Here is a 12952-nt window from a genome sequence, read left to right as displayed (position 1 = left end):
TGACACGTATAGAAGGAGATACACAGAAGTACACTTGGTTTGTGACTTTTTCCTGCACTGGCCATCTCAGTAGATAAGTGTGTGTGTCATTTTAGAGCAAATGAAAAAGACTGTGCATATATTGAAGTTCCGACATTCCTCAGGCACATATAATTGCTGTGTCAGGAGGGCAGAGAGAACAGGCATTGTGTTATTTTCAAGCTCAGTAGGAAGTCAAATTTCTGCTCTTCAGGTTTTAACACGTTTGTTAGAATGGCTACATTCTTGGCCCAACTGCGCTGTTTCCTGCAGTCTTCCTCTCTTAGGGGGCCCATAACATAATGCTTCTTCTTTTGTTGCATGTAAAGTGTGTTCAGTGTTTTTGCTACAAGACACCGGATTTGCCTCAAATGAGAAGTGGCTGATGGGAAACAGGAAATGGTCGCGTGTAATTACCGTTTCCCGCTGGGAGTGAGAACGTCATGTCACTGAACGTGTTGTCATTGATATGGATGTGCTCACCATTTCCTATCGGAAAAGTCTCATATACACACAGCATTTTTTTTTTTACTTATCTGTTTTATATTTAATAGCCCATAGCTTAGTCTTCTAAGTCTTCTTCATAGTCTTCTTCACCTCCCCAGGCAATGCCCCACTTCTCCCTCTCTGATTCCCATTGACTGCCAAAGAGCTGCAGATGGACACTTTCTCTGTGATCTAATTTTAGTCTGCATCGCAGAGTTAAATGTCAGAGTTTCTGAGGTCATGTGTTTTTGCCCAAGTTATCAAAGCAGGATTTGTGTTGAGCACCATTCTGTCAGTCGGCCATTGTTTGTAAAAGTACAGTTCTTTCTCTGTGAATACTTACGTTATCTAGCTGCTGCTGCTGCTGCTGATCACTGCAGTGATACCATCTGATGAAATATTGAAGAGACTCTTTTTAGGGGTTCTGCTGGAGTTTTTGTGTTTGTTGAGGCAGAACGGACCCATTACTATTTGTTCAATGCACGGAGAGCACAAACTAGGAGGTGTTATAAATCAACAGTTTGGTATTTGTCCACAAGTTTTTTTCATTTTATTTGCATTTCAGATAGTGCTGAAACTCAAAACATTGTCCGGGTCTCTGTCGATTTTACTGGACTTTCAAACAGTATTTCTTTTAATGCTTAACGATCCTGCTCAATATTATGCCAGCTACAAAATTCAGTTTGTAGGTAGTTCCTTTCTGACCCTGCTTGACTCACATGGAGGTCAGGTGGGAGTTTCTTTCTACTTCACCAAAGACCAACGTTGACCTCTCACACGCTCCCCAAAACTAAATTTAGCTCTGGCAATGCCTGAGATATTTTTACAGATCCTAGGCGCTGGATACGGACCATAAATATCTCCTGGCCGGTGCGGCTCTTCATCTGATCTCTGACCACTTGTCAAGCTCCCTCGACCGTTTGAGCAGAACCTATCAGAAGCTTCGCCCACTGAGATTGATGAATTTCTGTTTGAAACTGAACTTGCGTAACTCCACGCATGTTGTCATGTGCCTGACAACTGTGTGTGGCTGCTTTACCATTTCCCCGCGGAATATAAGGCCTTCAAAGCGTTAGATATTTCTCAGCTCCTGCCCCTTCGGGCCCCATGGATCTAAGGCTTTCTAAATGTAGGAGGTCCTGGAAGGGCAAAGGCCAAATTGGCAGCAGTTAATCCCTGCCTGCATTCGGACAGTGAACCAGTATCGTCTTGCACCTTGGAGTTGAACTGATGAATCTCTACCCCAGTGATGAATTTGGAGTAAGAGCAAAGGTTATTCATATTTGCAATAAGACAGAACGACAGTGCATCTAAGTTTTAGCTTCAGTCCCCTGCACTTATCTGGCTTATACTTGTTGCTAAGCACAATTTTATTTGTAGTTACAGTCCTGTTTTTAATTTTCTTTTTTTACTTCATCTTTTATCCCGCTCGCCATAAGTTATTGTCGTCCATTTCCTTCTACGAAGCAGTCAGCCAGCAGTTAAAATCTGCATGCGTGTTCATCTCTAGGTGAGTGTGTGTGTGTGTGTTAGTTCAGCTGGGAGGTTGTTTAGGTAGCCTAAGTTACACCAGACGCTATAGTGGAAGGTGTGCTAAAGCTAACGGCACCAACGCTCTTGTGATACTGGATACACAAGTCGCGTCTTTCCCAAAACACATTCCTATGCAACAGACCACTTCATAGCATGCCACTCCCTGCTGACATCATCTGTGTGTATACAGTATGTGCTTATGAGATGTGTAAGAAAATATTTGGAAAGACCAATAAGCTAATAGCGTAAAGCTATGTAATCTTAAATTTAATTAAGGGTGTAAAGCAGATCATCCTGGTTGTTTAATTTAGGTTTTAATTTGTTTTGGGCTTTCATAGACTTTTCTATATTAGGGCAGCGGTTTAAAAGACATGTTTATTTGTAAGCGTACAAACAGTATGTTTTATTAGCACTGTGTGTGTTTGTGTGTTTTTAAGTGTGACTTTGGCATCTGTAGCACGATCCGCTACAGTACCCTCCAGTGCAGTATGCCAAAGGCAAACAGGCCTGTGTGTGAGGTGGAGGTGAAAGAGGGCTTTGTATCACATCACGCACACACCCATTACTACCCGCCAAGCTCTCCTCTCCTTCTTGGAACAGCACACCCAGTTCCTAACACACCATCTAGCTCGCTTCAGTTCTACTGACTGCAGTCCAAATCAGCTGGCTGCTCGCCTCACTTCAGCACCCCAGATCCCCCAACCCCCAGCACAGTGCTGTATCCCCCCAGCACCTCAGTCCTCACTCCAGCTATCGCCCATTCAGCGGTTAGGAGCAGCAGCACAAGCCAGTCTGAATAGGCTGTCTGTGTGAGCAGGAACCAGTAAGATGCCGCAGCCTGAGCCAGCTTCCCTTGAAAAACAGCAGGAATGAGCCAGGAGAGCGAGAAGGAGAGAACACTGAGTCAAAGGTGTTATTATTGTAACATCAGCTTGCCTCCTTGCACCTTCCGAGCCTAACTTCACCTCCCTATCCCTGCTATCTCTGCCTGAAATGTGCCTTCCTCCTGTCTTATTTCCACACACATTTATCTCACTCCTCGCCGTCACCTTTCTTTAATCCCCTTTCTTTCTGCTGCTCTTGCAGTAGCAAAGAAAACTGTAGCCGCTTAAGCTCTTTGATTTGAGTCTGCAGGCGTTATTCATATCAGCAGGTTGGAACTGAACCTGCGTTTGATTTATTTTGTTTACAATCTCACAAGTCGCTGTTCTCAAGCGGAGCCGTTTCAAATGATGTTTCCCATGTAATTAAAAACATCTGACCATGTTCTGGAGATGCAGCGAGTGGCGCAGTCTGGCTGTCAGGAGGTTATGTGCGAACGTGCATTGTTGTGTTGAGGAGCGCGCTTTGGTAATGTGTTTCACGAAGCTTGTAGATGTTGCTTTTGTGTTTGTCCATGTGGATCCAATCTACGCCTGCGTCTGTGCGGTCTATTTGTACGCTTTTCCTGCTTGTGAGATAAAGTCTACGGGGTCTGCATTATTATGTGCCGGTTTATGAGCCATGCAGTGAATTTATTGATTTATTTGTCTTTGATGAGGTTTATGTGCAGTGTGTGTGGGAGTTTTAAGTGTGCACGTTCAGCCTATTTATGCGACTGTGTCTCTTTTCTCATCTCTCCGTCTGTATCAACACTGTGTCTGTGCAATGAGAGCGAGAGACTATGAGGGATGTTTAAAGAGAACAAGTAGGAACCACTTCTCTAAGAAAACAGTTATCTCCATTAAAACAAACCATTCCCAAGTGCTCGTTCGCCTGCAGTGGAGAGCATGAACAGCAACACCAGCTTTACTGTAACTTTAAAGACTTTATCTTCTGGGGCCGCTTCAGTGTATCTGTGTTCAAGCAGCAAGGTGTAAAGTGTTCAACAGGCGCCGAGTTGCAGTGTGCATCTGGTGTCACTGGTTGAGTGGGTGTATGTGTGCTTGGCAGGTGGAAAAATTTGTGCGACTGCCGTCCGACCATCCGAGAGCCCTCTTGTCCTTTCATCGAGGACAAGAGGGACCACTTTCTTTTATGTGATGCAATGATGTTATCATCTCTGTCTCCACGTCTAACTGTCGCAGCGCCTAGTGTGTCTGCTTCCATGCCGAGAATGTTTGAATCGTATTAAACTTGCGCTGACACAGAGCGAGCTGAATCATTTGCGCTCTCTGCGACATGTGCTCCCGACTGTCTGGCCTTGAGAAGATGGATGGCCGGGCTGTTAAGGGGAAACCTAAATGCGAACTGTCACGGGGGAATTCCAGGGTTTGGAGGCGGGTCAGCAGGAGCCGGGTCCTAAGGCTTAGGTAGATCTAAAAGGGCTGGGGCTGCTGAAAGGGGCCTCTTTTGTGGTACGAGGTGCTGATAGGCATGGCTGAGCTGTGTCCCCCCCACCCCACCCCACCCCACCCCTCCATTACCCCACCCCACCCCTCCATTACCCCACCAGCCTCTCTGTCTCACCATGATGAGATCAGTGGAACAAACTCTCTAGCTAGCTGATGTTATGTTTGGTACTTGGGGTCAAAAGCGCGGAGTCACATTAGGAGAGGCTGTGTGTGGGAGGGGTACATATAATACCCTTTGAAAGCTGAAGATGAATTTGACATGGGCTATTGTGCTCCTGCGAAAACCTTCTCTTTGTTCCCTTCTTGCGCACGCACTCATGCATTCACGTGAACTGTACATACACACCCTCCATGTCCTCCTCTGCCCCAGCATTACTTAAGCTGCTCTTGTAAAGCTTCCTCACGTTAACAGAGTTTCAAGGTGTCCATATGCCACTATATGTGTTTCTAACCTCATCATCTGCAGGAGATGAAAAGGTTAATCCATCTTATCTTCATTGACACTGGCTAACTAACTGTACGGGCATTCCTGTTGGTTCAGGGGAGAAGCATTGCTCAATATGATTGGCTGAGACAAACCGATAAACTCATTGGCATCCTGACACTGATTAAAGACCCCTGTTAACCCCCCATTCATCCAGCCCCTGTCAAGCACTGTGTCACTGGTCAGTATGTCAGTAAAAGACTGCCCCTAGGTTATTATGTAAGTACGCATGTTAAGTTTATAGAAGTTCTATTTTAACCCCCATACTAACGCACAGCTCATGTTCCTCTCAGCTGAAGTTCACAGCGGTCTTTGTGAAGTCCAAAAAGACCGACAGTCGTACATCTGAATATGACCACTCTTTTTGCAACTTACACAATTATCCAAGGCCATTTCCAAACTGTATGTCTCTATAGGGTTGTTTTAAGACAACATTCGTGCACATGACCTGTTCTACAGCTCCTCAAGGCTGCCCGACTCCTGGGAGAAAAGCAGGTCTCCACACGCTTGCTCTTGCTCCTTGTTTAAGACCAAACCGCGACAAGAAAATATGGACGTGGTTTCCGAGACACGCGGCGCGGCCCTGCAGTGACAATGAAGGAAAGGAGTGAACTGTACTGTTTCTCTAGAGATAGCCGTGCTCTCTTATGGCCAACAGGGGGCTGGAGAGAGTAAATGACTTGCTTCTATCAGGTCACATGTAAAGATCTATAAATTTTAATATGAATATTTGAAGCAGCACTTTGAGCTCATGTATCCAAAGGGACTTAAAATACCATGCATTTAAAATACATCCACCACACCCATTTTCTGTATATTGAAACACTTCTTATTAAAACAGTAATTTCAATTCATATACAGTACAGCCAGTCACGAGTGGTGCCTTTTTGGTTTAATGCTACATAATGATATGCACATACGTTGTTTTTATTAGCCATGTGATAGCAGTGATTAGATTTAAGGTGCTACCATAAAAGAAAGAATGCTTTCACAAGTGCCGTGCTTGCACTCTTTTATTTTTATTCTTACGCCGGGCACCTTGCAGTACAGAAAATTAGACCTATCTGGGTTTCCGTTCTCTCTCTTTGGCTTAGTCTAGGAGAAATGGCCCCCGAGAGCTTTAGCCAAACAAAAAGCTCTGAAAAATATGTGAAAGGGAAACACAGACATGTCCCTTAACAACTACTGTCAATACACTCTGCAGATTGAAATATGAACACAGAAAAAATACAAAGTTGTGAATTTTGGCACGCTAATTTACTCGGCAGCTCCTCCTTTGGGCCATGATTGAAATTAAGATTTCATTCTCAGTTAAGCTTGTGAAAAGATTTCTCATTAAATTACACAGGAAAAAAATGTTCTATAATTGGCTACATTAGGAAGGAAGGGGTCTTGAGGACATACAGTAGCAGTACAGAGGAAGGAAGATGCTTGTTTGGGGGAAAGGACTATTGTCGGTGAGTCAGTAGGAAGTCTCAGAGGGAGAGGGCTGAGTAGGTTAGTCCAGCTACAGGAATGTCCTCTCATGCGGTGTAATCACATGATGCTATCGTTCACTCAGCTGTTCCCACTGAGTTATGCTGCCAATATGCGTCTCATTGTGTATCCAAATTCCTTGAACATTGCATCCGTGTTTGTGTTTTTGCTTGGTCAGTTACACATTCTTATTATCCAGCCTGTGGATACTTTAAGCTATGACTGTTTAGTCCGTTAATTCTGAGCATCCTCGTAGCGGTATTGTGCCTCTCCCTGCCTTGTTTGGTGTGAGCGGAAATTTGCCTCTGACAGCACTTCTGTGGCTGGCTTCCTGCCACAGCTACCTGCTGATGAAACTTTAATCTGATTAACTGTTGGATATTTACAGCTCTAAGTCCTAAGTTATCGAGGCTCATCTCGTTGTTGCATCACTCATAGTCGCACAGAGGGATGAGCAATGAGAGGGGGATTTGCAATACATACATGACTGCATTGCAAATTTGGCTTTTTTAAGTTTGGCTTTTGGCTTCAGTGGGTGTGCCCTCTGCTCCCACACTGAATGACCTTTTGCTGGATGTAAAGAGCCAGGCAGATGAGCAGATGTGTCATTGCCCCGTTGAGATGGACTTTGCTGCTCTGCTGCTATTAGCCAATGCAGCCCACAAACAGACTCTCTCCTCCTCCGTCCTGATCCTCCTACACGTCATCTGCTGCATCTCTGGACCATGTCTCTCATTCCACTCTCTCAGCTCACCCACAAACAACGCACAACAAAGCAAGTGTTGTGTGTCCCGTTGTTAAGATTGTATCCAACTGGGTCTGCTGACATTTTGGAAAATCTTAAAACATAAATGCCTGATGCCCATGTATCCTGTAGAGGTGTATTTTCATTATAATCTTGAAAAATGCATCCTGGTACGTGGCATTATTGGTTTTCTGGTTCAGATTTCCTTGAGCCCCACTCTGTTTGCTGATTCACCCTTATCCCTCTGTTTTATTCCCACACCTAATTCTAGTCGCACTTGTCCGTGCTTTCCGTTTCCGCCTGCCCACAAATCACTCTCATACATCACTAGTTGACAAGGCACCACGCTCCGCTGCACAGCAACTTGCCAGTGTGCTCATATAGGCTTGGCAATAAGGAGAGATGGTCACACAGACACAAAAAAGCAGAGTTAGACAGATGAAGATCTTTATTTATCAGGCATTACATTATGACCACCTTCCTAATATTGTGCAGGTTTCTCTCATGCCTCCAAATCTGTTGTGACTCATCAGAGAATGGACGAGGGCCTTCTGAGGGTCTCCTGTGGTGTTCAGCAACATAATATTGTTAGTGGAGGTCTTTGGATCCTAAAGCTTGAGGGTATCGGTTTGGGATCTAGTGAATTTGGAGGTCAGGTCAACACCTTGTGCTGTTTTTCATGTTTTTTGAGTTGTTTTCAAACCATTTGTGTGTGTGTGGGTCTGTGTCAGGCTGCATCCTGCTGGGGATGGCTGCTGCCATCAAGGAGTGTCATTGCTATGGGGTGGGGGTCCCTGGTCTGGTCTAGATGGGTGGTACATGTCTAGATAACATCCACATGAATGTCAGGTCCAAACGTTTCCCAGCAGAACATTGTATTGTCACAAGATGGCCAATGTTATTTACTTGCCCTGTCAGTGGTTGTAATGTTGTGGCAGATTGGTGTGTAGCCACCAAAGTACACTCCAAGCTACTGCTATTTGTGTACATCGTGGTGTCTCCTTTCCCATTTGGATTACAGTTACAATTGCGCAGCTAGCCTTGCCAAGGAATTAAACTCTGTGGGAGGAACGTGTAGTGACTATTTCTAATAATCACCCCAGAGGGACATAAATGTTACGGAGGAACTTGCTGGAGAGTGATCAGATCACATACTCAAATACAACCACTTCACTAAACGCTCATGATCAACTGACAAGTCAGTATATATAGTCATATTTTTTTTATGGCACTTAACTAAGACCTTACTCTTGGTGAAATACTTGGGGAGAGTAACTCCACAAGACAATCTGCTGTGATTGTCTTGTGTTCTGCGCATACATCTAGAGATTGCATCAATTGATAAATAAGGAGTCCTGTGACTCCCCATGACCTTCTTAATATATGCAGACCTAATTTATCCTGACTATTCTAGCTGCTTATTTATCCCACTGAAGCAAAGACCCGTGGGGAAAGGGATGTTTTTCCTAGTGGTAAAGCAAACTGCATATTGACCAGTGCCTTGTGAAAAAGTTGAGTCATAACTTTAAAAAAAAAAAGAAACACGTTTTTTCTTCTGTGGGCGGCGTATAGTTCACATTAGTGGCTGCAGTAGATTTTACTGACACACATCAAACTCCGGCCAAACTGGGAGCTGCCAAATCCTTCTTTATGTGAGCTTCTCCCGAACAGATTTAGATCATTCTTCGTCACTTTGTTAGATGTTACATCTGGGAGCTTATTGAAAAGCACTCCTGTGTTTAAGCTCCTGAACAAAACATTTTTTCATTTACTTTATGGAAACAGGGCGCCTTGAAGGTCCCTGGACACCGCATTGAGAGGCTGTGTCTCAGATGACAATTCAATCCACTCTGTTTGCGCACAGCTACGCACAGATTAAAGACACACACACACACACACACACACACACCCGCCTCCTCAGACAACGCTCTCGGTTGGTCCATCAGTCGGTCAGTCTTTGTCCTTGTGCTGGTGGTGATGGTGTGTTAGAGTCCGGACTGGAACGCTGAAGATTGTCGGACGGCGGCGACAATGACGATGAGAAAGGCGACGCGGACGAGCTCCGACACATGACCGCCAACGTCCCCTAAACGAGTGGCGTTTATGATTTGTGTGCGGTAGCTCGAAACTTCTGAGGTCAATAGCGGGCTGCTATTTTCGGATCTTCGGTGGATGTGACATTTTGCGCCTATATGGATGTGCCTCAAGGGGAAAACTGAGTTAAGGTCTTTTACGCTGCGGACGGGACGCCGAACGGACCCCGTTGTTGCGTAAAAGCTCCGTGCTGACAGTTTTGGAGAGTTGGGACACGGCGTGCCCCTCTTTGAATAGGATGAACAACTCAAAGAATCAAAAGGTAAGCTCGACTGTTGAGGTTACTGTGTGATCTGTTACCTGTCTGGCCGTATGGCAGCGGTGTTGGAAGACTTCAAATTGAGTACAGCTGATAACGTGATGTTTACTCTGCAAGACAGACGCAGTGTCACATCTGAAAACACTCGCCTGCTTATCTTAAAGTCTGGACCTGATTGGACCCATCATCCATCGGGGAATTCTGATGAATAGATTCACACATTTGTCAATTTAAGTCATCAACTTTTAGGACTGGTCCACGTTGCACTTAGAAAGAAACCGCGTTTTTTTTATTTTTTATTTATTTATTTATTTATTTATTTTTGTGTGTGTGTGAGTAATTAAATTACCCACAGATGAACCAGTTTTAAGAGTTGAATTGCTAGAAACCCTTTACGCAAGTTAATACCTTTAAACCATAGCTGATGTTTAAAAAAATAAAGCTTGTTGTTAAGGGAGTGTACAGCTAATTGTGTATGACTGATAGAGAGGAACCGATTACATCATAATGACAAGTCAGTGATATATATATATTTTTTTATCGCACTTAAATAAGACCTTACTCTTGGTGAAGTAGTTGGGGACAGTAACTCCACATTTCATGTTGACTAGCAGCACTGTGACGTATTACTCAGCCTCGGAGAGGGCAGCAGTGACTTACATCTCCCAGTCATCAGCCTTTCCCTTCACTTGTGAATAAATCTTTCCTCAACGCCTCGAGTTGCCACCACAGAAATAACTGTTCGGACTCATTTAGAAAATGTCTTTACATGTGAAAATTTGCTCTGCTTTGCATTAGAAGGATGTCACGACTGTGATGTCATGACTTGTTTAGGGCATTCCACACAGTTGAGGCATGTATGTCATCTAAATGCAGCCACAGTACAATAGTCAAAGGGCAGAGCAGCTACCAGAAATGGGTTTTCGCTCCATGCTCTTTGCCCTTGGGAACTGTGACCAGAAAGCCTGAGTGTATGTGGCAGGCGCTCATTCTGGTTTCTTTAACTTTAACCAGCATGTTTGGTGCCTCACACTCCTTCCTTAAACATTTCTATCACCAACTCTATCTAAAACTCTATCTATGCACAAATAAACCAAACAACATTCTCTCTTGATTGCACTTTACCTAATGACGAGCTGCTTCCCGACGTGTGTTAGAGAGAAGGCTGGAGTCTGGATTTTAGTCGATTCCAAAGGTCACCTGCATCATTCAGAGTTTGAAAGAACAAGGCAGACGTGATCTTTCTACAATCGTGGAGGACAGTCTGTGTTTCTCTGTGTCTTCGTTCGTGTTTATGTGTGCGGTGTTGTGTGTTCGCTTTGTCCTTACCACTGCTACAGCCACAGCCATCTCTGATCATTAGTGCTGAAAAGGTCACAGACGATCGTGAGCACAGTGTTCCTGATGCTGATGTTTATTTTTAATTTCTTTTTTGGTGTGGTATGATTGCTGCACAGTTGAAGTCTACCCAGACTGATTCTTTTTGCTGTTAAATGCATTTTGGGTGGCACAATATATATATATATTTTTTATTGCTCTTGCAATTACACAGGGAGGAAGAAAGTCAGCACCTTGTGTCAGTTCATTTGCTGTGGAATCCTTCAGCCCGCGTCTTACAATCAATAACCACTTACTGCAGAGGAGCTCTCTGCAGTCAAGTCTCACCCAGCCTTCTGTCTCTCTCATCCTCTGTTAGGATGGGTGTCTCCAGTGTCTCCTTTGCTTGCATCTGTCTGTCTTTCTTGCTTCTCCCTCCTCCTCAGCCTTCATTCACCTCTGCAGTCACATGATTTCTCTGACTTGCTGCCTCCTCTGGCCCTTTCTGGAACTGCTCTGTGCTTGCAGTAGAGGTCATTCTGTTTTCTCTGCTGATATTTCGTGATGCTTATTCCCAGGAGGTGAGATAGCTGGGACGTCCTCAGCCTGAGAAACACAGGGGGAACTGCGGCCCATTACTCTACGCACCGCATAGCATGACAGCAGCTGTAGAGAAGGAGAGCGTGTGTGCGTCTCTTCCTATTGTCTAAGAAGTAGTATGAAAAATGAGCCACTTAGACCCTACTCTTCTACCGTATTGCCTTGCTGCCCACCCAATTATAGATCTGCTAACTCAAACTTATTCATACACAGTCTAGATCTCTCCTGGGATTTCTTACGCTGTTACACTCCTCTTGCTCCAGTTCCCCTCTCTTGCTTTCACATTCAGACTTCAGCTACACACTAAACAGAGCCACTGAAAAAAACTGGCATGGCAGTAATCTCTCTCAGTAATGTACTGTCCTAGTTTTATTTCTCCTTTCAGAAGTTATTGTTGTGGCAGGTCCCAGTGTCAGAGCTCTCGCTGAGATTGTCCTGACCTGAGAGTCCCAACATGAAAGCGAAGAGAAGGAGAAAGCGTACTGCATTTGTGTACACCAAAGAGGTGGTTGGGCCCGATGATGGAGATCCGGTAGAGGAGCTCAGGAGTGATGGACAAACAGAAGACAGGCAGATAAACAGAGAGACAGACAATTAGAGGCGGGTGATGACTTTACGATGCAGAGGAGCTTGTGAAGGGATTGATGGTCATGTAGGGAAGGGCTCAGTCCTGCAGACGGATCACCAGACAAGCAGCTAATGCCGAGCCCCTGCCAGCGGATCACAGTCAGACCCAATCCATGTCTATCAGTCAGGTCTGACTGAGGAAGCAGATGCTGAGCTGTCATCCATTTATACAGCCCCGTCTGTCTAATTCCTGCTACCTGTGTGTGTGGTGCGTGTTTGTTTCCGCGTTTTATTCTGCATCCGTGCTGCCAATCCATGATTAGGTGATGTTGGTTTTGTAGAATTGCCCTTGCGTTGCTGATATAAGCCACAAAACGTGTGCACACATCCACATGTTGGATATGTAACGGATAGTCCGCCCAGGCTATGCATAAGTCTGCTCCCACGTCCCTCTCATAAAATGCGAGCAGGGCCGCAAAGAATCGACCAGAATGATGTCACAGATACAGCTTTACACAAAACAACAAAAACATTCTCTGCACACTTCATGCACATCACATAATGACCTCTAGTACCGTGTGTGATACATACGGTGCGTGTAGCACAGGGCACACAATGTCTCAAGGATTTGAATAGAATGTGAAAAGTGCACATGGCACATGCACATGTTGCCTGATTTCCAAATGGTCTCCATAACATTTTTACTTTTTTATTTTTTTTATTAATTTCAATGTGCTTGTGTTTTTGTAAACTGAGTGAAGTACAACCTCTATAAATATCTCCAGAGAGAATGACTCTCAGACCTCTGCTCCCAATTTGCACCACGCTGGAAAATCTTGACCGATCAGGGCCAGTTATGATATTTTTAGACTCACCGGGTCAATAGCCAAGTATTTGTACATATGTTTGTTATATTGGAATTTTTAGACAATAATATGAATTCAGCTGCCTTCTTTATTTTTCTTTTTAAATACTGGGTTTGAAAACCAATGTAACTTATGTGGAAACCTCCTGCAGTTCCTCAAATGGCCACTTGAGAC

The 12952-nt window shown here is 44.5% G+C and overlaps 1 protein-coding gene across 4 annotated transcripts in view; it reads left to right on the top strand.

The window, feature by feature from the left end:
• rtkna (rhotekin a) overlaps window positions 1-12952 on the top strand; it is a 49955-nt gene that overhangs the window by 16369 nt on the left and 20634 nt on the right. The window contains exon 1 of one of the 4 annotated variants that reach the window (XM_047592075.1): window positions 8990-9431. The exons of the other annotated variants lie outside the window; for them this stretch is intronic. Coding sequence (XP_047448031.1) covers window positions 9408-9431 — 24 coding nt within the window. The 5' untranslated portion in view covers window positions 8990-9407. Of the gene's footprint in view, window positions 1-8989; window positions 9432-12952 lie in introns of those variants that run through there. 4 annotated transcript variants of the gene reach the window in all.

This window comes from Mugil cephalus, chromosome 8 (assembly GCF_022458985.1).
Source record: "Mugil cephalus isolate CIBA_MC_2020 chromosome 8, CIBA_Mcephalus_1.1, whole genome shotgun sequence".
Taxonomy (NCBI): Eukaryota; Metazoa; Chordata; class Actinopteri; order Mugiliformes; family Mugilidae; genus Mugil; species Mugil cephalus.
This window is presented reverse-complemented; position numbering and strand designations above follow the sequence as displayed.